This window comes from Rhinolophus sinicus, chromosome 6 (assembly GCF_057876585.1).
Source record: "Rhinolophus sinicus isolate RSI-liver-muscle chromosome 6, RSI-T2T, whole genome shotgun sequence".
NCBI classification, from domain to species: Eukaryota; Metazoa; Chordata; class Mammalia; order Chiroptera; family Rhinolophidae; genus Rhinolophus; species Rhinolophus sinicus.
The window spans coordinates 68,521,612-68,546,381 of NC_142506.1; the positions used below are offsets into that span (position 1 = coordinate 68,521,612).

Below are 24,770 nucleotides of genomic sequence, written 5' to 3' on the forward strand. Positions count from 1 at the left end.
CGGGCTGGTCCGCCCGGGTCCTAGGGAGCGAGTGGGCTGGATGGGGTGGGAGGGGGCCTCTCAGCTGTCTGCTTCCCTGGTGGGTGCAAACGGGAACACCCCGACCAAAGCCCCTCAGGTCTCCAGGCCCAAGGAGCTGGGCTCTGGGCGTCACTTCCCCAAGGACAGGAGACTGTGGCAGCATCAGGTCTGGCTCCTGCCTGGCCGGGCTAGGCAGTGGTCAGTGATGAGTGTGGCTGAGACTCCAGGTAAGCCGGCAGGAGCTGCTGCCCAGAGAGGAGGTCCTGGTGAGAAACGGCCCTTTCCCCAAAGCTGCACAACAGGGGTGCTTCCTTGGGGTGGTGTGGGGGTTGTCTCCACAGGGCCTCTCCCCCTCTCCAGGGACCATGGGAGCCGGTGAGGAGCTCCCACCTGGTCACCTCCAGGCCTGCCCTGCAGGGGCCGCCCCAGGACCTGGGCCACAGCGCCCCCTGGAGCCTGGTCCCAGGAGGAGTGTGTGACTGGATCTAAGGCGCCCGGCGTGTCAGGTAGAGGGGCCCTGCCTGCCTTCCCCCCAGCACAGGAAGTGGCAGGGAGGGGAGGGTCGGCAGATGGCTGAGGGCCAGGCACTTCCAGCCCTGCCTGGGTGCTCAGCCCTGGGGACTGGGGACATCGTGGCTTCAGGGGCCTGCTTGGCTGAAGCCTCGGGCGCCCCTTCTGGGTGGAGGAGGGCTGGGAGGGGAGATGACGCCAGCAGCGGTCCTGGGAGGTGCTGGCCTGATCTCAGACCTGGGCATCTTCAGTCTAAGTGAACTGTAGATATTGGGGCACTTGGCTGAGTATTTCACATGATGAGTTAGGTTCCCAGGGGACAACCGGCCTAAGGGGGCAGCTCCCCAGCCACAGGACAGACTGAGACCAGCTCAGAAGAGGGGGGACAAACGAAGAGGGATGGGGTCCCCCCACGAGGTGCTTCTCAGGGATGCTGCATTCTAGGACCCCCAGTGAGGGCGAGTCGGGCACAAGCAGGGGGCTGTGTCTGGGAGGGGCCAACATCTGGGGGCTCCTAGCTCCCCTCCCACAGGGCAGACTGGGGTTACCATTCGGGGAATGGGGACAGAAGCCTCGGGTACAAGAGGCATTAGGACCTCAGCAGCGAGACTCCCAGAGGCCGAGGGATGCACATCTTGACCTGGGGGGGGGGGGGTACCTCTGCGTCTCAAACGTCCTCCACACAGGGAGAGCCCTGAGTGGGAGACTCCTGGGAAGTCGGGGTGACTCAGGGCCTTTCAGAGGGTCCCATATCTTCCTAGGGGTTGGGATAGGGAAGCAGGCACTGCTCAGCTCATTCCTTTTCTTGCACACGACCAGGGCCTGCTTCCTGCATCTTGCCTGGCCCCTTGTCAATGCAAGCTGCAGACCATTGCCTTGCGTGTACACATGAACCCATACCACAGAAGTCACAAATCAAGCAGAGCAGTCTCTGCCCAATCCATTGAGCATGCATCTTGGAAGCCTAACCTGACAGGTGAGCAGTGGGCCCTGGACCCGGCCTGCCGTGTGGCAGCACAGCCACGGCTCAGAGGTAGTGACGATGGCCCCGCCTGAGCTCGAGGTGTCATGTGGCGGGCATGAGCCCACCCAATTCTGGCTGCCGCTTCACAGTTCTCGCAGGTGCATACCTGTCCCTTTTCAGACCTGGCTCCATGAGAATCCTGGAGCTGGGTAAGGACCAGGACATTGTCTGGGCTCAGAGTTAAACCCCACGCAGCTGACCGCTGTTCAGCACCCAGAGCAGAGCTAATGAGCGCCTCTTGTGTACCAACAACTCCCAATCAGGGTCAGCCTTGCAGAGCCCGGCCCTGATCTAGGCTCTTAAACCCAACTGCCTATGGCTTTTCCACTCAGATGCCTAGCAGATGTCTCACATTTACCTTGACTGAACCTCAAACCTGACCCCATCTCAACTCCACCCTCGGTTTCTCAGACCCCAAGTCTTGCTTTCTGTCTTTCTCTCAGACTCGCCTCTAGCCCGTCGCTGTTCCTACTGGTGCTGCCCTCAGCATAGATATAGAATCTGTTCCCTTGCTCCTACCTTCCCTGGTGTGGGTCGCCGTCATCTGTCCCTGGATTGTTGTGACATGCCCCCCCCCCCACTACACCCCCATCTATTCTCAGCGGCACAGCCAGAGCGAGCTTGTGAAAGGAAGGTCAGCCCATGCCTCCCCTTCACTCGCAACCTACCCAGGGCTCCCATCCCATTCAGAACAAAAGCCACATCCTTACACAGGCCTCGCAAGGCCGCCCCATTGCTGCTGAGCTTTCATTTCCCACCACTTTTCGTGCTCCTCCCACTCCAGCCAGGCAGGCCTCCGTGCCGGTCCACGAGCGTCCAGACACGGTCCTGCCACAGGGCCTTTGCATCTGCTGTTCCTTTGGCCTAGAATGCTCTTTCCCTAGATATCCATATGGTTTGCTCCTCTTTAAAACCATTCAAACCTGTCCCTGAGACTCTCTGACCTGCTGTATATGTAACCTATATGAGCAAATGCAAAAAGACGTCCTTTAGAAGGGCACGTGACAGTAGGTAGTTTCTGAGAAGGAACCGCTTGGTGTGCCGACTGTCTGTAAGCTGAGGTGCCTTTTACATAGGGGTGTTCACTGGCTGTAGGCACCAGAAGGAACTGAGTCATTTCCCACTGTGTGCCAGCAACCCTCCGAGTTTTCTCGTAAAGGAATTCATTTGAGCCTCAGAACAGTAATAGATACTGGGATTATTGGGCCCATGTGAAGGTGATGGAATTGAAATGAGGGGATATAATCGGCCCAGGCTTGCTCCTCACACACACCGACCCATCTAATCCTCACGACAGTAATAGGTACTGTCCTCTTCCCCATGGCACAGACAGGAAACAGCTGAGACTTCAATTTGCTGCAGGTCACAGGGCTAACAAAGTGGAAGAGCTGAGCTTTGAACTTGGCGGTTTGCTGTTTAACTGTGGCAACTGTGGCTTCAAGCCCCACCCCAGGGTGCTCCTCTGCAGGGAGACGTGAACTGGCCTGAATGCAGGCCTGGTGGCCTGTGTGGCTTTGGGTCCCAGCACTGCCACCATCTCCACCCTCTTGCTTCCTCCCCTCCTGATGGCCCTGGGGGTGGACAGGCTCTACTCTTAGCCTGACCCAGCCTCTGTGTCGACACCTGGGTCTCTGCTCAGGAAGGGGCCCCTTGACAAGGGGGGTTCTAAGGCTGATTTGGGGTTTCACGCCCATTCATATTCGGGAATGTCAAAGCCCATCTAAAACAGCTCCAATAATTGGTGGCCTCAGGGGGTGACTGCAAGTTCTCTCTCTTTGCAGTCTTCCATCCCCGGCCTGATGTGGAAAACCTCTTAACTAAGTTCCCTCAACTGCCTTTCCACATAGGCCTCGGAGGCCCACACGGGAGCTGGGGTGCCCCCTCCCCAGGCCCCTGGGGGTTTCTGAGCTTTCTGGGCAGTGGGCTGGGGCGGGGGAGGGGGGCCTGCCTCCTTACTCCTTCTGAGAGGCTTGGCCAAGCCCCTCCCACAACATCCCTTTGCAGGATTGCGCCAATCAGAGAGAGAAGCCTATCAGTTCATCCTGGAGTTTCTAGAACGTGGAGAAATGGTAAGGAAATTCTCTGGAATGTTTTGAAAACTGAGGGAGAAAGTAGGGAAAAAAAGATGACAGCTCACGCTTCCTTGGGTTTTGAACAGTCACCCTGGCATGGAAGCCACCAGAATTCAGCCTGCTGGTGCCTCCTGACCTGGGCAGGGTCAGGTGACCAGGCCACCAGACAGATCTGTGTGAGAGGCTCTTCCTCACAGACCCCGAGCCCCACTGTCCCCAGAGTCCAGGGGACGGGGCACTGCGTGAGGAAGTCAGGCGAACACCCATGCTGGCTGCTCCATGGTCCGGGCTAGGGGTGAGGGTCCCACGGGCAGCCTGCAGGAGGCGCTAAGGGCGGGACTGTGTATTCTGCCCTAGTCCAACTTGGACAAGCTGAAGTTCCTGAGGGCGGTGGACACCCTGAGTGGTGCCGTCCATGCCCAGGCGAATGGCACGATGGATGATTACTTTCCCAAAACCCTTCTGGCCAAGAAAATCGAGGTGAGGAGGTCCTGCAGGGGTGAGGGGGGCGGGTCCCAGACCTGCGGCCAGCCGCGCTCTCTGAGGGGAATTCTTGTATCTCTCTGGCCCTTCTAGACGTTGATCCTCGAAGAGGCGAGTGAGCAGCTGACCAGCAACGTGCGTCAGCAAGCCATGCTCTGCGTCGCCACCCTGAGGTTCCTCCCGCTGTCACCTCCTCTGAGCCCCGGGGTCTCTAACGCTGAGAACATTGGGGTTGGGAGGAAGGGCAAGGTTTGGGGACTTGATGTGTGGGCTGTGGGTGGCAGGACCCTGTGATTGCCACCTCATGTACCAGCATCGGGGTGGCGAGGGATCCCCCAATTTCACGGCTGGAAGCCTGTTAGGACATCAGTGTGGGGAAGGCCTCTCAGGCAGCCAGGGCTGTCCTTCCCTGGTGAGAAGGCCCCTGGAAAGGGTTTGGGGGCTCAGGTCCCCACTGTTTCCTGGGCCTCAGAGACCAGCAGGAAGCTTCCGGTGCAGCGTCCGGGAAACATAGCCCAGCTCACAAATGTGCTGCACAGCCGGCTGCTCATTCCTCGCTCCCCTCCCCGCAGCCAGGTGGCCCCGCCCTTCAGCTTGTCCCAGAAGCTGGACCTGGTGAATGCGGGGATCTCCCGCGTCTTTGCTCTGCCTCTCAGCATACCCAGTGTGGACTGGAAGGACAGTGCCGGTCTGTACTTCCAGGTGAGGCCACTTTCGCCCCCTGCTGCGGTCCCCAGGGCGGGACATTGTCTGCTGAGGCCCCTGCTGTCCCCTCAGCTCCCAGGCCCTTCCTGCCCCGCCCCCACCTGTCTCCCCAGGGAGGGGCTTGGGCTCCCACGCTGCGTCCTTCTCTCATCCAGGCTCCCACTTCTGCAGTTGCCTGACAGCCTCCGTCCTAAGCGGTGACAGGCCAATGAGAAAACCTGTCAATTCTGTGGGATAACAGACCAGTACACTGCCAAATCCGCCCACGATGTTTGTTTTTAACATAGAAGTTCCCTGATCTAACAGAATGCCTGTCTCGTGGGGATGGTCCCTGGAGCCTGTGTGTTGGGGAGAACCACCCAGTACCTGCATGTCACTGTTTGGCCTACAATTCGGGCTCGTCCTGGGCCGCGAGGGGCAGCACAGAGTGGTGGCAGCAGAACTGCAGTGGCCCCACTCTCCTCCCCCTGAGGAGCAGTCTGTGGGGATGGGGTGCCATGGCTGTCCGTCCCTCTACACCCCTCGTGTCCTCGCTCCTCAGACAGCCCAGGCCTTAGAGGACATGTTACAAGCTCTCGTGATGGAGGGTCTGGACCCCAACATGGTCATGCTGCAGGAAGTGCTGGAGGTGAGTAGCTGGCTGCAAGGTCAAGGCCGCTGGAATCCTCTGTCCCTTCTGGTTCTGTGACGGAGGAGAGCATCAGTAGGGTCGTCTGGGTGTCTTTTAGCCCAAGGCCACCAGGTCTCAAGCCTCCCCATGACACAAATTCCTGGTGCTCTGCCAGACAGGCTGCCCTCAGGGCACCATCAGGGAAGGTGGGACACACTTTGCAAACCCCTCTGGTCGGGTCTCCACCTGCATAGAAATACTAATACGGCCCCCGAGGATTGTGGGAGGATGAGTTATACACAGAATACTGGTCACGGGCAGTGTTGTTAATCTCCAGAGATGCATGGCTCTGAATCGCATCATCCAGAGAGCAGTTCAGCCGTGGCCCTGGCCAGCAGGCAGGGGTTTGTGTGGCTGAGCCATGAAGAGAACCCTTCTCTCCACCCTGCCCGCCCCTCCTCGCCCCTGCTGTGCAATTCTACCTCCGATGAACATTCCTGTAGGAAGAGCTCAGAAGGGAAGAGGTGGAGGCCAGACACTGGCACAGCCTTGCTTTGCCAAGTTCAGGGGCAGGAGGACGCAGGACAGGGAAGGGAAGGGCCGCTCCCTTCCCTGGCGGAGTCGGGGCGTCTCTCTCTCCCTTCCAGATCATCCTGCCTTGGTTAACCATGTCGGAGAAAACGCAGGAGCAGACCCGGGCCTTGGGCGCCATTGCCCACTTGTTGAGGTTCATTTGCAATTTCCCCAAACTGTTGGTGAGTGCTGGGTGGGGCGGGGGCCGCGGGCCTAGGGGCACCTGCCTGAGCCGGCCGCTTTTGGTCCTGCCCTGGTGCCCTCTCTGCTCCTGTGGAGCTCTGCCCTTGGCCTCGTGAGCTCCAACCGGCCAGACACATCTCAGCCTGTGGGGACCTGGGTCTAGACGGCTTCGCTGGGCCCGCTCTCAGGCTGACGTGTTTCAGGGCTCTGGCTGCCCCATTTCCTGGGGGCTGACTTGGAAGAGTTCTCCTTGTATGGAGCAGCTGAGGTGGGGGGCCACCTCCATTCAGATGACTGAGTGGTGGTTGGGGGGGACAGGTGGCTGTGAGGGGGACACGCTCCCTCTGGGATGCTGGGGAGGTGACCTGTGTCCCCTTCCCGGCAGCACATGATGGAGTTCTCAATCAGCGGGAAACTCATGGGTACCTTAGGCCTTTTCTGCATGAACCCCCAATACGACATCTGCATGGGGGCTTCAGAGGGGCTGCTGTACTTGTTCCAGGTCCTGGTGCTTCAAAGAAGTGAGTGACAGGAGCCTGGTGGCCACGTGGCTGCAGCTGGGGGGACCTACTGACAACAGAATCAGCAAGCACCGGTCGCTGTGTCAGCACAGCCAGGGGCAGGCCCCAGTGGGGGAGGGCGCTGGGGGGCGCTACCCATTGCTGGTCCAACGCCCTCTTTTAAGAGACTCAAGGAGAGTCTTAGAACAAAAGGGGAGCCACCTTGCAGCCACCTGCGGTCACCTTGGCTCTTCAGTATTTCCCAGCTGTCCCCCTGCGACTGCTGGATGTAAGACTCGGAAATGAGCATCCTCTCCAGGGAACTACCCGGAGGACGCTGACCCGGACTTCCTCTGCCCTGGGAAAACCAAAGCTACAGACAGCCACACACCTATAGGGGGGCCTGAGGGGTTCACACGTGCCCCCAAGGGAGGTCCAGAGCCCTTGGCTTCTGTGATTCACTAGGATGCACTTCCTATAAAGGTGTTTGCTTGGCAGGGGGGAGGGAACGACAGCTGCCTGGGGAAAGCCCACCCCTCCCCCCAGCCACAGTGGTCCTCTACCCACCAGCCTCGTGCTGGGGAACACTCCCTGTCTGTTGGGAAACGTTAGTCCACCCACTGAACCCTGTTTCTTCTCTGGTCCGGAGGGGCAGTGCAGGAGGGTGTGTCCCTGCTCCCTGTGAGGCCCTGGCCTAACTGTTGTTTTCGGACAGGAGGCGTGAAACAGAAGACGGAGCTCATCCTGAAGGAATTGCAGAAGCATTTCCACGGGGAGTGGTTTGTCCACCTACAGGATCTCACGATGGTAAGCCTCGCTGCACACCCTGCATCGGACGCCCGGATGGGGCACGTTTGCAGGAGGAAAGGGCCAGGCTGGGACACAGAGGAGGCACCTCCACACCAGGGACGCCCCCAAAGTACACGAGCCATGCCCTTTGTTGCACTTGCATTGATTAAAGTTGGAGGTTATTAAGAGTTTTTAAAGCAGAGGTGTAGCCAACCCTATCCTCCACCCACAGATCACGCTGGTGTACCTCTGTTTGTGGTCTCGCTTTAATTTCATTCCTTCAGCGAAGGCCTATTGCCCGTCTAAGGTGCAGTGTCCACACATGCAGGCAACGCCAGACACTCCAGCCAGAATCCAAGAAGCAGCCTTGGCCCTTTTCCCTCCCTCACTGTCCATGTCTATCCTTTCCACCTCTGACTGGCTCTCAAGTCCAGCCACTGTCTGCAGCCCCAGCACAGCGGTTCTGATGCGGTGACCGTCCCCTGTGCCCAGGTCATGGCAGCAGCCTCCTACTGGTCCCCAGTGCCCCAGCACGCTCCCCGCCACCCATTTTCTACGCTGTAATCACAGAATTCTTTCTAAAATCCAAGTATCCTCATATCACTCCCTTCAGACTTTGTCCAGACACCACGTAGCCCCCAAGGGTTTCACTTACTCAAGTCTCCTGCCTCATCTGGTCTCCATCCCCCTTTCCCACCTGGCCCAGGTCTCCCTTGCAGGACACGTAGCCAGACTGACCTCCTCTCCACTTCACGCCTTCACACAGTCTGTTCCCTCTGCCTGGAACTCTCTCCTCATTTTCACCATGTGTGGACTTCGGAGGCATTCAAGTCCAGCCCCAGGGGCCCTTGGTGGCCCCTCCTAGCAGTTTTCACCCTGTGTCTAACTGCCCCATTACTCTCCCAGAGGTGACAGTCAGTTCCTTGAGGGCAGAGGCAGGGGGCGTCTTGTTGGTGGCCTTTCCCAGCCCCAGGAACAGAGCCAGGCAGAGGAGGGACTGTGGTGTTGGAGTGAGCGAGCTTCCAGGGCTGTGTAGATTCAGGGACACGAGGCACCTCTCATGTAGACCATCAGTCACCTTGCTTTGGGATGCTCGAAACTCACCCCCAGAACGCACTTCCAGTGGGACCACCTCATTGCGTTCCAAATTCAAAATAGAAATGCCTTTTGCATCGTTCGTCCTCTATGTGGCGTTGGCTGGTCCATTGCTCCTACCTGGGGACTTAAGAGCTGGTGACAGTGTGGGGCTTGGCTTCGCACCATGGGATGGCTGCTCGGTGAGGGCCAGGGACCCGGTGGCTGGTCTCTCGGAGTCCAGAAGCTTTGGGCTGCCCCAGAGTGGGGTGCCACCGTGGCACAGACGGCCGCTCTTCTTCCCTCAGTGCTTCAGGAAATACCTGACCCCCGAGGAGAGGGCAGATGTGATAATGGTCGCCATGGAGGCCATGGCCAGTGCCAGGAGGAACGACGGCTGTGCAGCTTCCAAGATTTTAGAGACGCTCCTGAAGTACCCGATGCCGGCCCTCGGGAAGGTAGCAGCTCGGAGCGGCTGGACGGCGGCAGGCAATGCCAGGACTCTCCTCTTTGTTCTGTTCTTGGATCTGGTTCTGTTTCCTGCTGATTGGGGTGTAAGGAATCAGAATCCTTTCACTCACCCAGATGAGAAAAGGTCAAATGAGGAGACTTTTTGCAATTGGGAGGAAAGCCCCTCTGTGGGAAGGGGTGAGCACAGTTTCCATCTCCACCAGGAAGGGAAGAAGAATCGGGTCCAGCATGTCATGTGTCCAGACAACACGTGACGTCTGGGGGTGCCTTCTTCCTTCCGGTGGGAGGTTGCACAGGCAGGGTCCAAGCACACGTATCTCACTTCTATATGGAAACTTGAGGCATTGACACGGATGAGATGGAGGGCAGAGACTCTTCTGTCAGAGGCGGGGCTGGTTCCCAGGAAAATTAAGACAATGTTGATCTTTCTTTAAATTTGTTTTCCAAGTTCAGTTGACAAACAATATTATATTCCTTTCAGGTATGGATGTGTGGGGGCCCCACACTTTACGTGGGTGCCGGGTTATGGGGCTGTGGCTCAGTGGCAGTTGAGCGTCCAGAGAGAAACTCACTCTCCCTTTCCCCGCCGGCAGGTGCCGGAGATTGTGCAGTACATTTACCACAATTTATACAACATCACTGAGACCACAGCGCAGGCTACCGTGAAGCAGATACTCCACCTACTGGCACAGACCTACACGGACGAGGTCATCCTGACCTTGTTTAAGATGCAGGACCAGTCCCCAAGGTAGGCGACTCCATCACCTCCACAATGACAGGCCCCCAGCAGGCTCCTAATTTGCTCATTCTTAAATGCATCCAATTTTTAATACAAGTCAGGCCCTTGCTTATTTGGGGTGAGGTGATTGTACAAGTTGTGTGGGCTTATTGCAGAAAATTTGAAAAGCATGTGACATTTTGAAAAAGCAAACAAAGAAAACAAAAAACAAAATCCCACCAAGGCAACCTCTGCTATCACTTGGATACAATTTTACAATGGGTCCACCTTTTAAGAATGGTTTTAAAAAGTGAATAGTCAAACTCACGCTGTATTTACTGATTCGCCCTTTTTTTTTTCATTTAACATTTCATCATTGCATTTTCCCCAAGTTAAAACCCTTTTGTAAACATAATTTTAATGGCTGCGTAATATTGTATGTATGATGCGATCACGTCCTTCTTTGAGCTTTTTTATTTTTTAATTTACATGCAATAACATTCACCCGTTTGCTGTACAGTCAGCCCTACTTTTGTTCTTCCGGGTACAGATGTAAACTTCACCACCAACCACACTCAAGATGCAAGGTGTTTCCACCCCTCCCCAGAATTCTCTCACGCTGCCTCCGCCCCAGCCAACCCCTTCCGTCACCCCCGACCCCTGACAACCCCTGATCTGTTCTCAGCCCTGCAGTGTTGCCTTTCCCAGAGGCCGTGTGCATAGCGTCCCACAGTGCACGGCTTCTGGCTCCTCGCCGTCAGCACACACATGTGGGACTTATGTAGGTGGTCGTCTGGAACCACAGTTCATTTCATTGCTGAAGAGGGTCCCACTGTGGGACATACCACAGTGTTGTTAACAATTTGTGGTAATAATGCTGCTATGATCAATTGCGTACAGGTTTCAGTGTGAACTGTAGCTCTCATTTTTCTTGGGATTGGATTGCTGGGTCCGTGGGGGTGTCTGTTTAACCTGAAGACTTTCCCACAGTGGCTGAAACAGTTGTCTTCCTACCAGCCACATGTGGAAAATTCCCTCAAGGATGGGAGCTTCCTTGTCATAAAAAACAAAATAAGGGGCGGCCAGTTCGCTCAGTGGTTAGGGCGCGGAGCTCTTAACACCAAGGTTGCTGGTTCGATCCCCGCATGGGCCACTGTGAGCTGCGCCCTCCTTAAACAAAATGAAACTAAACAAACACACACACACACACAAACGAAAACCACCCAGCCATTGTACCGAGAGTGGCATCTCAGGGAGGTCTGAGATGCACTCCTGGGTTTGTTTGCAGCACGTGGTGTTGGCACCATTTCGTGTGCTTCTTTGCCAACCATGTGTCTTCTCTGGCCAGGTGTCCGAATCTGTTACCCATTTCTCAATAGGCTTGCTTGTTTTCTTTATTGCTGAGTTTTGAGAGTTCTCTATATGTTCTGGATACGAGGCTTTTGTCGGATACATGATTTTCCAATGTTTCCCCCAGTTTGTGAACTATCTTTTCACCCTCTTACGAGTGTCCTTTGCAGAACCAAAGTTTCAGATTTGATGACACCCAATCTATCTTTTTGTTCTCGCGTGGAGTGTGTCTAAGGTCACCGGTTCTCCCATGTTTTCCCCTAGAAGGTTTATACTTTGGTTTTGTGTTCAGGTTCACGATTTCCTTTGCAGTTAGTTTTTATGAGGCGTGGGTGGGTGTAGGCCCACCTTCTGCATGTGGACGTCTGATGGTCCCAGCACCATTCACCGAACAGACCAGCCTTTCTCTGTTGAATTGTCTTTTCACTTTATCAAAACTCAAGGGAACGTCTCTGTGCCTATTTCCTCCTCCGCCTGTGTTGGTAGCTTGTGAATTTCAAGGAGTTGTTCCCCTTCACCTAAGTCATCATATTTGTGGTCAAGGACTGGGTCATTGTATCCCTTTAAAATCATCCATGATTCCCTCTCATTACTGATGCTGGTACCGTCTGTCTTCTCTCTGTCTCTCGGTCAGTCTGGCTGGCACTTCGTTAAGGTTAATGATTTTTTCTAAGAATCAGTGTTCACTGACCTGCTCCTGGTTGTTTCCCGTTTCTGGTCTTATCTGGATGGTCTCCTTGCTTTGATTGGCACTGGGAAGGAACCTAGCACCCCTCCCCGGAAGCACTGTGGAGCCTGTGCAGGCCACCATGCTGATGGGGTTCTGCCTCTGCAGGGGGGCTCGCAAACCCTGGGCGGTCCTGGCCTCCTGGCCCAGAGGCCACCAAACGATTCTGGAACACCTGCTGCGGAGGCTGACGTCACACCAGAGAGCAAGGGGCCTGGAGCCCGGCCACAGAGGAGAGGTCTCTGCGTTGATCGTAAGTCGGGGCCCACAGAGGGGCTGGGGGCTCAGCGGAACCCCGGATACCCTGTCCTAGGCTGTGCTGAGCTCTTTGGGCCTCTCCCTTTTCATAGCACTGTTTGGTTGAACATTTAGAATCGTGGGGTGGGGTCTGCGGGAGGCTTTTCCAGGCGACCATACCTTGTAGGGACGTACACCTAGCCCCCGGTCCTCCCTGGGTGGGCTTAGGGAAGACAAACACCACCATCCCCAGCCCCACCTTAACTCAAAGATGGTGAGAGAACAAACCACCACCACGATGGTGAGAGCACTTTCAAGTACCAGCAGTCTGGAAATGGCTCTTGATTTTCCTGGCTCATGCTAAGGCACCCTGCTGTTGTTCTGGCAGCGTGGGTTTCCTGGGCCAGCCAGTCGTGGGAATTGTGGGCCGAGAGTCCCAGCTGGCAGGATCCACGAGGTTAAGATCAAGACCAAGCCCCCCATGTCCCCCCCAGGCCACCAGAGCCATCTATGAGCTCCTGCTGGAGCCGAGTTGGCGGACGGAGGTGCAGACACTGTTCCCCTCGCTGGTCATGGCCCTGCTCTTCCAGACCTCCTTTCTGGTGGTGGAAGGGGGTGCCGCCAGCATCCAGGACCACCAGCACGTCACCGAATGGATGGACCCCGTGAGGTACCTGTGGTCTCGGCCAGAGCTGCTGGGCCTGCGCTGGGGCCCCCCTGCTTAGTACCCATGTCCATTTGCCCCCCTGCTTCCGACCGCCCACCTCTCACCCCTGCCGGACACAAAGTGTGTTCCCCATACCTCATTTCCCAAGTCTCAGCAGACAGTTTGGAACACAGTTTCTTTAATTCCGGCTTCCTAGGCTGAGGCAGAGATTCTGTAAAAAGGAATCAGTGTATAGACTCCACAGTCCTGGATGTGTCCCCGGCCCTTCTGCTGGCTTACTGGGTCACCTTGGGGACATCACAGCGCTCTCGGCCTTGGTGTCACAGTTGTAAAATGTTAGTCTGTGTCTCCGAGGGCTGTCCCCGCACCAGCAGATTCTCAGGGAGGTTTGGGTAGACAGGCAGGTCGCAGGTGGGGACAGGATCACAGCGGTAGTAGGGGTGAGGTTGGGGAGGGCCTCCTGTCTGCTGTCTGCCCTCCCCAGTTCCACTGTGGAGGCCCTGAAAACCTTGATGCGAAGCACCGGGTACGGGGACCACGTGTCTCACATCCAGAAACTCGGGGGCTGGGAGCTGCTCACCAGTCCTGACGGACACTATGAGGGGGTCACTCTGCTGGCCAGGTGAGCCTGTGCTGCGTCCCTGGCTGGAGGCCGCCCCTCCCACGCTGCCAGCCCTCCCCTGCAGCCAGGCCTGGTCCTCAGCACTGTGCTTCCGTGGGCAGGGCCCTGGTCACCAAGAACTGCTGGCACAACCAGCCCGTCTTCAGCTTCGTCGTCAGTGTCCTCCCGGGACTGGACAGCACCAGCTACCGCACGGCCCTGGTGTTCGTGGCCGAGGTGAGCAGACGTTCGTGGGGGAGCATGAAGCTCCGGCCTCTTCGCCAATTCTTCCACGTTTCCTTCCTAACGCATGGGACCTGGGTTCCAAGCACTGAGGGCGTCTTCCTCCTTGTCCATTGCTTCAGTCTTTCTCATCTCCTTTGCCAGCTGCTCCGGAGCCCAAACGTGGCAGCCATTGTGGATGACATCACCGTCCACGTTCTGGCCGACGGGTTCCACAGTCAGGACCCCACCACTGTGAAGATATTGCTGCGGGTGGTAGAGACGTTCGCAAAGCACGGGAACATGGTGAGACAGGCCGGAGGCCCACGGCAATCCTCAGGAGGTGCTGTCAATTGGGGGACGGGACAGAGAGCAGGAGGCTCAGCGTCCCCTCCTAGACAGAGCTCACCCCCATGAAGCCAGTCCACTGAGGACAGGGGTCAGAGGCCACCAATGCTCTCTCCCTCCCAAGAGAGGAAAGAGGGGGGTTATTTCAGAGAATAGGCCAAGCCAATTCCAGGTCCCAGACCATCAGAGTCTCTGGACATTGGCGTTGTCCCCAGGATGAAAGGCCAATAAAGAGGGGTGGCTGGTGGGGGCAGTGGAGAGGTCTCCTGCATCTCCTCTTTCCCACGGGGACACACATCTCCTGGGCGGCTGCCTCTGGCTGCCACCCATTTACTGGACCAGTGTGGGCTCCAGCAGGAGAAAGCGGTTGCCCGTGTGACCAAACGCTCTTGTAGGTGGAAGGGGTGGAACCCGAGACCGTTCCTTGGTTGGGCAGCTCCGTGGCCTGAGCCCTGAGCAGCCGTCACTCCCCAGGGCAGACAGCTCCGCCTCCTCCAGCCCTTCGTGCTGAATTGCTGCTTCTCCCTGGACGGTGACATCGTGACGGAGACGTTCCTGGTGCTGCAGTGCCTCGTGGAGCACCTCACCTGGCAGCAATCCTCCTCGTTCCTGGTCCAGCTCACCTTCACGCTCGGGCACTTCTTCGAGGAGGTGCAGTGCTCTGCGGGCTCGCTTCCCTTTGCCTGGCGTCTGCAGGATAAGGGAGTCGGGTGGAATTGCCTCAAAAGGCCCTTCCAGCTCAACTACCATGTCATTCTGTGGGGGCTGCGGCTCACGTCCTCTGGGAGGAGGATTGCCAAGGGAGTGCAATGGGACAGCTGTGCTGCTCGAAGCCGATCACATGTGTGGGAAGGGAATGTGCCCGAGGAGGCCTGTGGTCAGTGGGCTGGAGCTTGGGGGCCGCCAGTCGCAGGGCAGAGATGACCTCCCCACACGCCTTCTCGCCCAGGAGTCAGAACAGCTGCGCTCGGCAGCCTTCGCGATCTACGCGGCCGTCCTAGCCAAGGTCAGGAGGAGGTCCCTCGTCTTCCCTCTGAAGCACCAGGTCCTCAACCTGCTCATCCTCCTGGTGCTGCACCTGCAGGATAGGGACACCAGCGTGGCCCAGGTGAGTGGCTGGTCTCTGGACCCCGTTCCCATGCTGACAGGCTGGGGAGCAGTCGGGGGGCGTCGCCGGGCCCCGACCTTGGAGAGTTGCAGGAAGAGGCTTGTGGTGACCCGATGACGCTCATGCCAGTTTCTCCGGCTCCTGGCTCTGTGCCATGGCCACCGCCACACAGTGGGACGCCGTGGCCTTGGAGACGCCCAGGAGGAAACCCCACTGCCTGGCACCAGTCCCTCTCCCCGGTCCCCTGCCCCCTAGCATCAGTGGCCCTCTGTCCCCGCACATTCCTTGGGCGCTGGATGGAGACGGGCGCCCAGGGCAGTGTGGTAGTGGGTGGACGGGGCTGGAAGTGCCGTGTTCTGGAATGGATGGGCCCAGGTGTGACCTGAAAGGCTGCACCTGGAGGGTGGCTGGCTCTTTGTGACAGGACACAGGCTCCCAGGTCAGCCACCAGGCCTCTGACAGGCCCCAGTGAGCAACATGCTAAGCAAGCGACTGGCTTGGGACATTGTCTTTGTGGGGTGGGCCGGAGGTCCCTCCCGGTGACCTCAGCGGTGTTATTCCAGACAAAGCGAACCCTGATTTAGAGGAGTGAGCACCCCAGTTGGGTGATCAAGACTTTGGGGAAATGTTTCCAGAGAGACCATTTTTGGGGGGAGGGAGGAGAGAGGGAACAGTGTCACCTCACTGGGTCTCAGTGAAGTGCCACTGGGAACATTACTTACCAGCGATTTTGTAAAATTCTCATTCGTGGGTAAAAGGGGTGTAGGCATCGCCAAACTGCTTCGAAGTGCCCACCCTTCTCTGGACCCTGGGCCCCCAGGGCTGTGTGCAGCCGTCCCTTGCCAGCCCTGCCCCCATAACTCCACCCACCACGCCTCTGTCTCCCAGAACTGCCGGCAAGCCCTCTGCCACAAGGCCACCATCCTGGGCTGGTCCAGGCTCAAGGCTGTCTTTGCCGAGAAGGACGTGTGGACCATCCTCAGGGCCCTGGTAAGCCCCCGCCTCCTCACCTGGCCGGGACGGTGGGGACACAGCATCTGGTGGTCCTGCTGCTGCTTCTGGGGTTTGGCCGAACTTGGCACCTCTTCTCACAGCTGGAGAAGGAGGCTGGGAAAGCCCTGTGGTTTCTGAAGCAGTGTGTGAGCCTCTTCAAGAGCCCACAGGCCCCCATCCGCCAGGCAGCCGTGTGGTTTGCAGGTACAGCTTTCCCTCGGAGCCACTGTGTCCTTATCCTGTCCTCAGCCTGAGGACCAAGATCTGAGGGCTGGAGGGCTGTCTCCAGCTGCTCCCTCCCCTGCAGGAAGCTCCTGGCTGGAGTGGGGGGCAAGCTTCCTGGAAGGGCCACCATCAGGAGCGAGGGAGGTACTCTGTGGGGAAGCCGGGGGACTGCCTCCCCCCACCCCAAGGAAAAGCATGTCTGGAGCAGAGGGGGGCCTCCTCTCCCTCAGCCCAGTTTGCTGAGGACCCTTCAGAAAGCAGGAGAAGTCATTTCAACTTCATGGGGAAGTCCAGACCTGAGGCTGGTGGCCACGGCCCGATGTGGGGAGAGAAAGGCAGACAAAGGGAGGGGTTGGTGGGGGTTGGGAAGAGGTAGAAGGGCAGGTGTTGCCAGGTTCCCCTGGTGCTCTGTGGGGCCACTGAGGTGTGTGTGCCCCCACCCCACCCCCAGGCCAGATTATCCAAACCCTAGACACGGACGAGGCCGGCGAAATCGAGGAGGCACACGCAGGTGAGTGGCAGCCTGGCCCCAAGTCCTTGAAACTTTTAGATGGGCTGGTGTTGGTAGAAGAGGCCCCGAGAGAGGAAAAGTGGGCAGCTGGGCCCAGGGATGCGATCCCCGGGACGCAGGGAGGAGAAAGGCGGGTCTCCAGGGCACTCAGGTGTGGGGCACCAGTTAGAGCCCTCCTGCCCCCAGGCCCCCCGACGCACTCCCACTGAGCTCCAGACCATTCACCAGCCAGGATAGCTCCTTGGACACGTAGGAGGGATACCCGGCCTTGTCTCACGTAAGGGGACACAGGGGTTCCCAGCCCCCCTGGAATCCCACTGCTGCTGGGCTGTGGTCCCCATATTCGCACCCCTCCTTCTGAGACACGTCCTCCCCACACCCTCCCTTCTCTCTGTCTGCCTCGCTCAAGCACCACAGCCCCGACACCAGCCCTGCCACCGCGCGTCCCCAAGGGCTGGCTGCCTGTCGGCCACAGCTCTCTGAAGTCAGAGAACTTCACTCATAGTGGTTCCCTGGGAAAGAGGAGGGCAGAGGCAGGGAGGGGCCCCGGGGGTGAGGATGGAAAGGGTTGGTCATGTGCACAGGACCAGGAGACACAGCCCGTGAGCCCCCGAGCCCGCAGCAGGTATGTCGTCCTGCTGTGACAGGGCAATGTGACCCCCCAGGAGGCGTGTCCCCTGCACTGGCCTGTTCCTCTCGGCACAGCCGCCCGCCCTGGTGAGCCCTGGGCAGGGCCCTCCCGCCAGCCCGGCAGGGTCACTCTGCAAGCACCGCCGTTTCTGTGTTCCAGCCCTGCGGTCCATGAGGGACGATCCCGACCCCGCAGTCAGCTGCCTCGCCACGCAGACCTTCCACATCATGGAAGCCAGGGAGAAGCTGCTGGACAGAACCCAGACGTCCTGCTTCTGCCTCAGGAGGCCTTGAGAGAGCGGCTTCCGGGGCCGGACAGTGACACGGGCCAGCTCCTGAGCCTGGACGTGGAGCTGTGTCCGCAGAACCTTTAGAATAAAAGTAGACTCGTGAACGAGGAGCAGGGGCTTCCGGGTCTTTCTGCACGAGCCCCTTCTCCGCCGTGTGGGGCAGACCACCTGCTGGGGGCTGCCTTCTCTGCCCCATCAACGGGGTCCAGGCCCCTCCCAGCTGCCCCTCCGCCACGTGGCCTGAGTCCAGAGCACCAAGGCTCTTTGCAACATCAACTTGAGTCACGACCCGGAGGAAGGGTTGTTGGGACCTGAGGAATTCTAAAGCCCGGGGCTTCTGGTCTCCTGGTGGTCACAAGGGTCCTTCTGGCCAGTGGAACCTGGAAAGTCGGGCGTTACTGGGTTCATCAAATGTCCCAGGAGATCACTGCCTGCTAGGAACAGGGCTGGTCCATAAAACACTGCTGCCCGCCCCATGGCACAGCCCAAGTGACAGCGCTCAGGCTTGGATGCCAGAAACTTGGCCAGAGTTTCCTTCACGCCCAGAGGACCTGGGTGAGGCCTGCTCTCGCCCATGGCTCCTGTCGGCATCTGTGTGACCCAGGTCTGTCTGACAGTCTGCAGGGCGATTCTCGGAGTTGCTCTTCCCATGGCCACCAACCCTCCACCAGGGTGTCAACTGTTACCCCTGACCTTCGCTCAGCCAGGCCCCAGGCACAGCTCTGGGAGAGGGACAGTGACCCAGAGTCCTAACCCGTAGGCCCCTCCGTGGCCAAAGCAGCTCTGAGTGGGACGGAGCTGTGCCCACCGCAGGGCTGCTGCCCAGGCGTGGTTGGGCTCTGGGACACTGTATAGCCCTGCAGTGCCTGGCTCTGTCACCTGTACCCAAGTCCTAGCCCACCCCACCCCAAGTGCCTACCTCATAGCGGTGGCTGTGCCCCCCACGGTGTTATGGCAGCCTGGGCATGGCAGCTGGAGTCACTTGGTCACACTTGCTGACCAGTCTCAGAGGCAGCGTGAGAGCTGCATGAGTGTCTGCAGTGGTCAGCAGGCTCACCCCTGCCCTTGGCCTGGTCTCTGGGCCCCACATCAGCGGCCACCAGCTGCCCCTTTCGTAGACGGAGGTGAGTGGGGGACGTTACAAGGCCCACAGCACACTCTGCTCCCTTCCTTGGCTCCGAGCGCAGAACTGCTCGGCCGCGGGCGACAATGAAGAGATCTTGTTGAGAACCTGGTAGCAGGTCCAGGGCGCTGGGACAGGACCCGTTACAGAGGCTGTAGTGACGGCCCCCCAAGTCACCTCCCTTGTCTTGGTCAAGCCCAGTTAACGGGCACAGGGAGAGAGACCAGACGGTCGGTGCCGGATCCCTGCACGGCCTCGGCCAACGCTGTCGGCTTCTCGGCCAACACTGTCTTTCACCTGAGAGGGTTGGAACAAACTACCTTTTAAGATGCCGCCCAGCCCGACACCGAATGGCTGCTGTTGAGTCCTGAGACCTTTCCTGGTGGCTGGAAAGCTGCCCCAAAACATCCTAACCAGGCCTTCTCTTCCACGTTTGTTTCCCACATTTTCTGTGATAAGCAGACATCACTCATCATCTGGGGAGGAAATACATTCCATATTAGAGGACGAAAACAGTGTCCCTTAATCCAGTGTTCCTGCCTCCCTAGCCCTCAGTGCCTTGGCTTCGAGACACAGGGTGACCTGAGATTAGAAAAACCAGCCTTTGTGGCAAACGCTCTGGCGGGTGGGGATGGGGACAAGGGAACCAGTTGGCTGGAGGCGGCTCCCGGGCCGCTCCTGACAAGTTCAGCAGCTCCTGGGTCTGCTGGTTTCACCCACACACCGGCCCAGCCTGCAGCGGGCCACGCCTGGTTGTCACTTCCTGCAGCCAACAGTGGGTTGTCCCAGTGGGGCCTGGGTGGGGCTCCATGGCCAAAACAGCCGTCCTCAGAAGCCAGCAGCTTCCCAGGGCGGGGCAGCACCTGTGCCTGCCGGAAGGGTGTGGGGGTTAGGCAATGCCCCCAGGTGTCCCGTCAGCAGCTCAGGGGACACCCACTTACCATGGCCCCTGCGTCTGACAACAGGAAGCTTCCCTCTCTATCCTGCGGTGACTTCTCGTCCAGACTCATGGAATCAGTGGCTGGATCCTGTCAGCAGCCGTGGGTCTAGAAAAGGAGCAGGAACTGTGTCAGTTGACGAAACAGCCTGGTTTTATAGTTGGAAAACAAAGCCAAGAGAGACCCAGTTGTGACACAAAAATCAGATGACTGGTGAGGAAGCAGCAGAGTGTCCAGCATTTCGGGAGCCCCCAGAGTGACAGGCGGTCATCAAAGGGGACAGGACTCCCAGGCTTAGAAATTCAGCGACATCTCACAACTCAACCCTCAAAAACGCCCTTTACTTCACTCACTGAGCGTGTATCCATCCTGTCCTCCAGAAATAACCAAATGCACTCAGCCTAAAGAAAGGGGGTAAGTTTTATGGTATTACACCTCAAAACCACCAAGAAACGTTTTCTTAAGAGTCTGACAAACAAGATGACAGGACATGGTGCAGATGTCACCCCTGGCACAAGGGCCTTGGGGTCACAGGGAATCCTGAAGGGAATCCCAAATTACCTGGGTGTCCCTGGTTCCTGAAAACACTGAGTTACAAGCATGACAGTAGCTCAGCTCTGTAGTGGCGCCTCTGTCTGCAGAGTAAAGAACACGTCATAGGCTGTGTGACGCATCACCGCCTTAAAGATATTTTTGTGTTAAAAATAATGGGACTAATAGGCAGAGGATTTTTAGGGGGGGGGAAGGGAGGATGAGTTTTTAAAGACTGAAAAGCACTGACCTGGAAATGGGGTGAAGACCAGTAGGCAGCTCTCGTCCTGTGTGAACTGTGGGTATTTCTGGGTGAATGTCCTCTCCTATGTGTCCTGGCATCTTCCAGGCCCAGGGAAGCCCCTTGGTCATCAGACAGAGGACGTGGCTGCCGTGGCCAGCAGGTCTGGCTTCCCGTCCTGCCTCCATCCTCACCAGCTGCGATCCTGCACGCGTCACGTTCTGACTTCTGTCATTTCATAAACGCGGACGCCACCAATCACAGGGCAGTGAAGGCCCAACGGGCAGTGTCTGAAATGGTGCCTGGCCCGTGGCAGGCTCTCAACAAACACTCGTCCCTCTTCCAGCTGTGGTCCCTGACCCAGGAGGCAACTTACGAGTCTGGGTGGGAACGGGACACCCCACACTGCTTCCAAACCGAGTGAGCCCCTCACAGCCCAGAAAATCCTCCTCAGGCCGGCACCGCCCCCAAGGCCTCTCCCACCCACCCCACCTGAGAAAGGCCACCGGCCAAAAGCTAGCAGACCCCTGGGTCATACCACCACAGACAATGGTCATTCAGGTTTTATTTATGACAACTTCTCGGAACACACACATCCAGCCTAGGAACAGAAATGTACAGCATGGGGCTTAAATAACTTTCATACACTATGTACAGACACGGGCAGAGGTACAAAACATATGTACACCTTGTGCTGGCCACACGGCAAGGGGACTATGAGCCCGCGACATGCTGGGGCCCGGGCAGGGGCAAGCGCTAGAAAAGAGCTGGTGGGCGGGGCTGGGCCCCAGTTCATTTCAGGGGTTCTTCTCTGACCCTCGGCTCTTCCCACCCCATGCAGGGCCCTCAGGACATGGCTCCAAGGACTGGCCTGGCCTGGGGGAGCGGGTAGAGGCTCATCTGAGTGCTGGGGAGGGTGGGTGGCGGAGAGAGACAGTGCCACAGAAGAAACAGAACTTTCCTTGCACATGAGGGGCAGCAAAGGATCTGGGAGCCAGGACAGCAGGCCTGTGGGGGGCACCTGCCAGGCCCTGGTTGCTGAGCCTGGACTATGAGTGATGGCAAAGGGGAGGTTTGGGCCACCTGGAGAGAAGGGGTCCAGCCCTCTGGCAGGGCAGGCCCTGGCCACACACAAGCACGAAGGTGAACACACAGCAGGGGCTAAGCAAGCCCCAGACTACATGGCAGGGGGCCCAGAGTGACTCCAAAGGAGGACGGCCAGGCATCTCCAACTCCCACAGCCACTGCCTGTGTCCCCATTACCCTGGCGGGCATGACAAAGTCCCAGCCATGTCTTCCCTAAAGCAGGTTTGTGCTTTCAACTGCCCTCTGCCCAAGCCACATGGGCCCAGGGGGGAGGCGGGGCCAGGTGACCGAGGGAGGAAGGATTCCTGGGTTGCAGCTGCGTTGAGGGTGCCCAGGTCCACAGGGGTCCCTGCCCAAGGAGCTGAGGGCAGTACCCTGGCCACCTCCAAGGCTTGGGGGGCCAGCCTTTCTCCCTCCTGGGTAACCTCCAAAGGCAACTGCAATGCGGCCTTGGGGATTCTGGCTGAGTAGGACGGGTCAGTCCCACAGATGAAAGCAAATACTGAATAGCGAGTGCTGAGAGCAGGGCCAGCTCAGGGCAGTGCAGAGAGGGCCCGGGGCAGCAGGGTGGAGACATGTCTACCTGCCCAGCAGCTTCAGAAGCACTCACAGGGCTCAGGCTTGCTAGGGAGCCGGCCTGGGCTCAGGCATTGAAGGATCCGAGGTGTGGGGCCGAGAGGGTGCTACTCCTGGGCCCACAGCATCCCCCGGTGCCCAGGCCTGCCGTGGCTCAGCCTCAGGTCTTTGGAGGGGCACAGAAAAGGAAGTCTGATGAAACCCCCCAGATGGGGCCTCCTCAGCCTGACCTTGGACAGAGTCCCGAGTGCCCAGGGTGCCGGCCACAAGCCCTGCCATTGTGCTCAAGTGACAACCATATTGTGCTTCCAACCTTTAGGATGCTTGTGCGACAAGGGGCGCTGGGGGGCTGCCCCCAATTGTGTACCTTGGACGTCCCTGAAGGGGTGGGCAGAGCGGCCAACGCTCAGGGTTCCCGAGGGACTTCAAGTTTAGTCAATGGTACTTGCTAGGACAGCAGAGCCGCCGGCCGTGAGGTAGCTGACCCATCAGAAACAGCAGGAAACGGGCAATGACGCCAAGCACCTCTCGCTGGCCGCGAGGTCACATCCCGTTGCAACAAAGGCCAGGCAGCTACAGTCCAGTGGCTCAGGGGCGATGCAGTTGTGGAGCTCCTGCAGTGTCAGCAGCCATGCAGACAACACTTTCCTACAGGTTGGAGCTTTCTGTTCCGATGGGGAGAGGGGCGAGGAGGGGAAGGGGCTTGAGGGAGCTGTCCGGTGCCCCTGGACGGCCAAAGGAAGAGGGGTGTCCAGTCTGGAAGACGGGCTGTCCCAGGGGCACTCGAGGGTGCACCCTTCCTACACATCTGCTCACCCAGACTTCACTGTCCTGTCCAGCGGGGCCCCTCCCACCAGGATGGCTGTCTCAGCCTGAGCAGGAGGGGACAGGTGGGGACAGGCTGGGCTCAGGCCTCAGCAGGTGCTTTTCTGTTTCACAGCTGTACGGTGTCCTCTGCCCTGTGCTCCAGATACGTCCCATGCAGAGCGGGCTCCAGCACCGGCAAATGGGGGGCGAAGGGGGGCACCGGGACACACACAGAGCCAAGTGCGGAAGGTCCAAAGTCCACATGTCCTCTGGGCTCCTGGCCCTGCACCGAGGCCGGGAAGCACAGGACCAGTTAAGTGTTGGATGAACAGTGGACGGCTGGGCGGAGGGTCAGAGCAGGACCCCTCCTGAGGCCAGTCCTGTGACTTCAGAGTTGTCCCAGGAGGGGCTCCAGACAGCAGCCCGGGGCAAGGGGAGCTCAGGGAGTTCCCTCTTCCCCACTCTGCTCCTGAAAGGGAGGCCCTGCCTGCCCATCTGCCCATCTGTATTAAGGCTTGAAAACGTCTCCTGGGTGACAGAGAGAAACTGCTGCAGGGGACGCCCTGCCCTGTAGAGGTGAGGACATAGCATCCTCACCAAGCCGCTTCCTAGCGGACAGTCCTCTGAGCTGCTTCCCACATGGCCCATGCGGGAGTCTGGGGAGGGGACCCTGGCCCTAGGCTGGGGGTGGAGTACCCTGCCTTCGGGGCGCAGCAGGTGAGAGACCCCATGAGTGAGAAGACACAGGTGGTGGTGCCCCGGGCTGCCCAGCGCGCACACCAGGCCCCAGGACGGGCAGAGGAAGGCACTGAGGCGCCCGGCGGCCGAGGTCGGGGTGCACTAGGATGGTTTCTGGGGTGATGTGGGGCTCCAGGGGCATTTCCTCCTCTGCCAAGCAAGCAGAGGGGGTGGGCCCGAGGCCGGTGGGGCGGGTTTCCTGTGAGAGTCCTGGTCCCCAAGAGCTGAGGGACAGAACGTGTGAAAGAAACTTCAAGTCAGTTTCCAGGAGGCAACAGCAAAAAATAAAAATAAATTAAATAACTGAAGTATGTCTGACCATGTCCCCAAAGGGGTCTTTCTAGCAGCTTCACCTTGGCCCCATCAGAAAGGGACCCCAGGAACTGCTGGGGCAACTGGGAATGGCTGTTGGTGGCCAAAGGGCTAAAGGTCAGCTGCTGCAGGGCCCAGCTGCCTACCCCTGGTTTCCATGGTTACCTGAGGTTACCGTTTGGGCTCAGAAGCAGACGCAGTGGTCCAGAGGCTGGGCTCGGGGTGTGGAGGCTGGGCTGCCTCTGCTCCCCTACAGGGCCCAGCCCTGGGTCAAGGGCTCCAGGAATGGCATGGCCAGCTCAGCAGGATGGATCTGCCCAGTCGGGGGGAGGCCGAGGCGCCAGAGGAGAGAAACTACGGGCATGCCCTTCAGTGTCACAGCTTAAATCCCTCCCCTGCCTTTCTCCCCAAGGGGGATTGGGGGACAGTGTCTTATCAGAAAGTCAAGGGAGTGGAGGGAAAGCAGGAGAGGGCCCACACCCATTACCCACACCCTCTGTCCCCAGGGCAGCTGGCCTGTTGGGCCACAGCGTCCCTTCCGTGCTGTCCCGGCCGCCAGGGGCCGAGGGTCTGGGCCGTCCCGACCTCACTCCTAGGGTGGGCTGCGGGGTAGCCGCCGAGCATTCCAGAACTTCACTGTCAGGTCACTGGGGAGGAGCACAGAGAGCGGCCGGTCAGCTCTGAAGTGGGCCCGGCTGGCCGCCCCCAGATTCCCAGACGTGGTCGGGGTCCCGGGCAAGCCCTGCTCAGGACAAGCGTGGCCTGCAGAGTGGAGG

The 24,770-nt window shown here is 58.6% G+C and overlaps 4 protein-coding genes across 6 annotated transcripts in view; 3 read left to right on the forward strand and 1 right to left on the reverse strand.

The window, feature by feature from the left end:
- The first annotated feature begins 1,610 nt into the window (after window positions 1-1,610).
- Window positions 1,611-6,491, forward strand: LOC109457719 (uncharacterized). The gene is made up of 7 exons (XM_088798913.1): window positions 1,611-1,704; window positions 3,560-3,624; window positions 3,985-4,107; window positions 4,204-4,354; window positions 4,583-4,812; window positions 5,357-5,443; window positions 6,073-6,491. The coding sequence occupies exons 1-7, from the start codon at window positions 1,611-1,613 to the stop codon at window positions 6,295-6,297; spliced, it is 975 nt and encodes a 324-aa protein (XP_088655039.1). The 3' UTR covers window positions 6,298-6,491.
- Window positions 6,492-6,496: 5 nt separating this feature from the next.
- LOC141567944 (maestro heat-like repeat-containing protein family member 7) lies at window positions 6,497-12,772 on the forward strand. The gene is made up of 5 exons (XM_074317103.2): window positions 6,497-7,488; window positions 8,853-9,002; window positions 9,609-9,763; window positions 11,919-12,063; window positions 12,542-12,772. Exons 1-5 carry the CDS (start codon window positions 7,486-7,488, stop codon window positions 12,770-12,772), a joined length of 684 nt encoding a protein of 227 aa, XP_074173204.2. The 5' UTR covers window positions 6,497-7,485.
- A 396-nt stretch (window positions 12,773-13,168) lies between these two features.
- Window positions 13,169-17,646, forward strand: LOC109457757 (maestro heat-like repeat-containing protein family member 7). The gene is made up of 9 exons (XM_074316331.2): window positions 13,169-13,336; window positions 13,438-13,552; window positions 13,703-13,843; window positions 14,360-14,536; window positions 14,835-14,993; window positions 15,882-15,983; window positions 16,088-16,190; window positions 16,663-16,722; window positions 17,513-17,646. The coding sequence occupies exons 1-9, from the start codon at window positions 13,227-13,229 to the stop codon at window positions 17,644-17,646; spliced, it is 1,101 nt and encodes a 366-aa protein (XP_074172432.2). The 5' UTR covers window positions 13,169-13,226.
- A 3,379-nt stretch (window positions 17,647-21,025) lies between these two features.
- The window catches only part of KIF21B (kinesin family member 21B), a 39,414-nt gene continuing 35,669 nt past the window's right edge, over window positions 21,026-24,770 (reverse strand). For all 3 annotated transcript variants that reach the window (XM_019750866.3, XM_019750864.3, XM_088799188.1), the window contains one exon: window positions 21,026-24,641. In XM_019750866.3, coding sequence (XP_019606425.2) covers window positions 24,587-24,641 — 55 coding nt within the window. In that variant the 3' untranslated portion in view covers window positions 21,026-24,586. The remainder of the gene's footprint in view (window positions 24,642-24,770) is intronic.

What these genes read in the sequence shown, in the direction of transcription:
- LOC109457719 (XM_088798913.1), top strand. Translation starts at nt 1,611, where the DNA reads ATGAGCCCACCCAATTCTGGCTGCCGCTTCACAGTTCTCGCAGGTGCA. An exon ending in CATGAGAATCCTGGAGCTGG is followed by an intron (nt 1,705 to 3,559) that starts GTAAGGACCAGG and finishes ATCCCTTTGCAG; the next exon opens with GATTGCGCCAATCAGAGAGA. An exon ending in GTGCCGGTCTGTACTTCCAG is followed by an intron (nt 4,813 to 5,356) that starts GTGAGGCCACTT and finishes CTCGCTCCTCAG; the next exon opens with ACAGCCCAGGCCTTAGAGGA.
- LOC141567944 (XM_074317103.2), top strand. An exon ending in CGATGCCGGCCCTCGGGAAG is followed by an intron (nt 9,003 to 9,608) that starts GTAGCAGCTCGG and finishes CCCCGCCGGCAG; the next exon opens with GTGCCGGAGATTGTGCAGTA. An exon ending in ATGCAGGACCAGTCCCCAAG is followed by an intron (nt 9,764 to 11,918) that starts GTAGGCGACTCC and finishes CTGCCTCTGCAG; the next exon opens with GGGGGCTCGCAAACCCTGGG.
- LOC109457757 (XM_074316331.2), top strand. Translation starts at nt 13,227, where the DNA reads ATGCGAAGCACCGGGTACGGGGACCACGTGTCTCACATCCAGAAACTC. An exon ending in CCCTGGTGTTCGTGGCCGAG is followed by an intron (nt 13,553 to 13,702) that starts GTGAGCAGACGT and finishes CTCCTTTGCCAG; the next exon opens with CTGCTCCGGAGCCCAAACGT. An exon ending in GGACCATCCTCAGGGCCCTG is followed by an intron (nt 15,984 to 16,087) that starts GTAAGCCCCCGC and finishes CTCTTCTCACAG; the next exon opens with CTGGAGAAGGAGGCTGGGAA.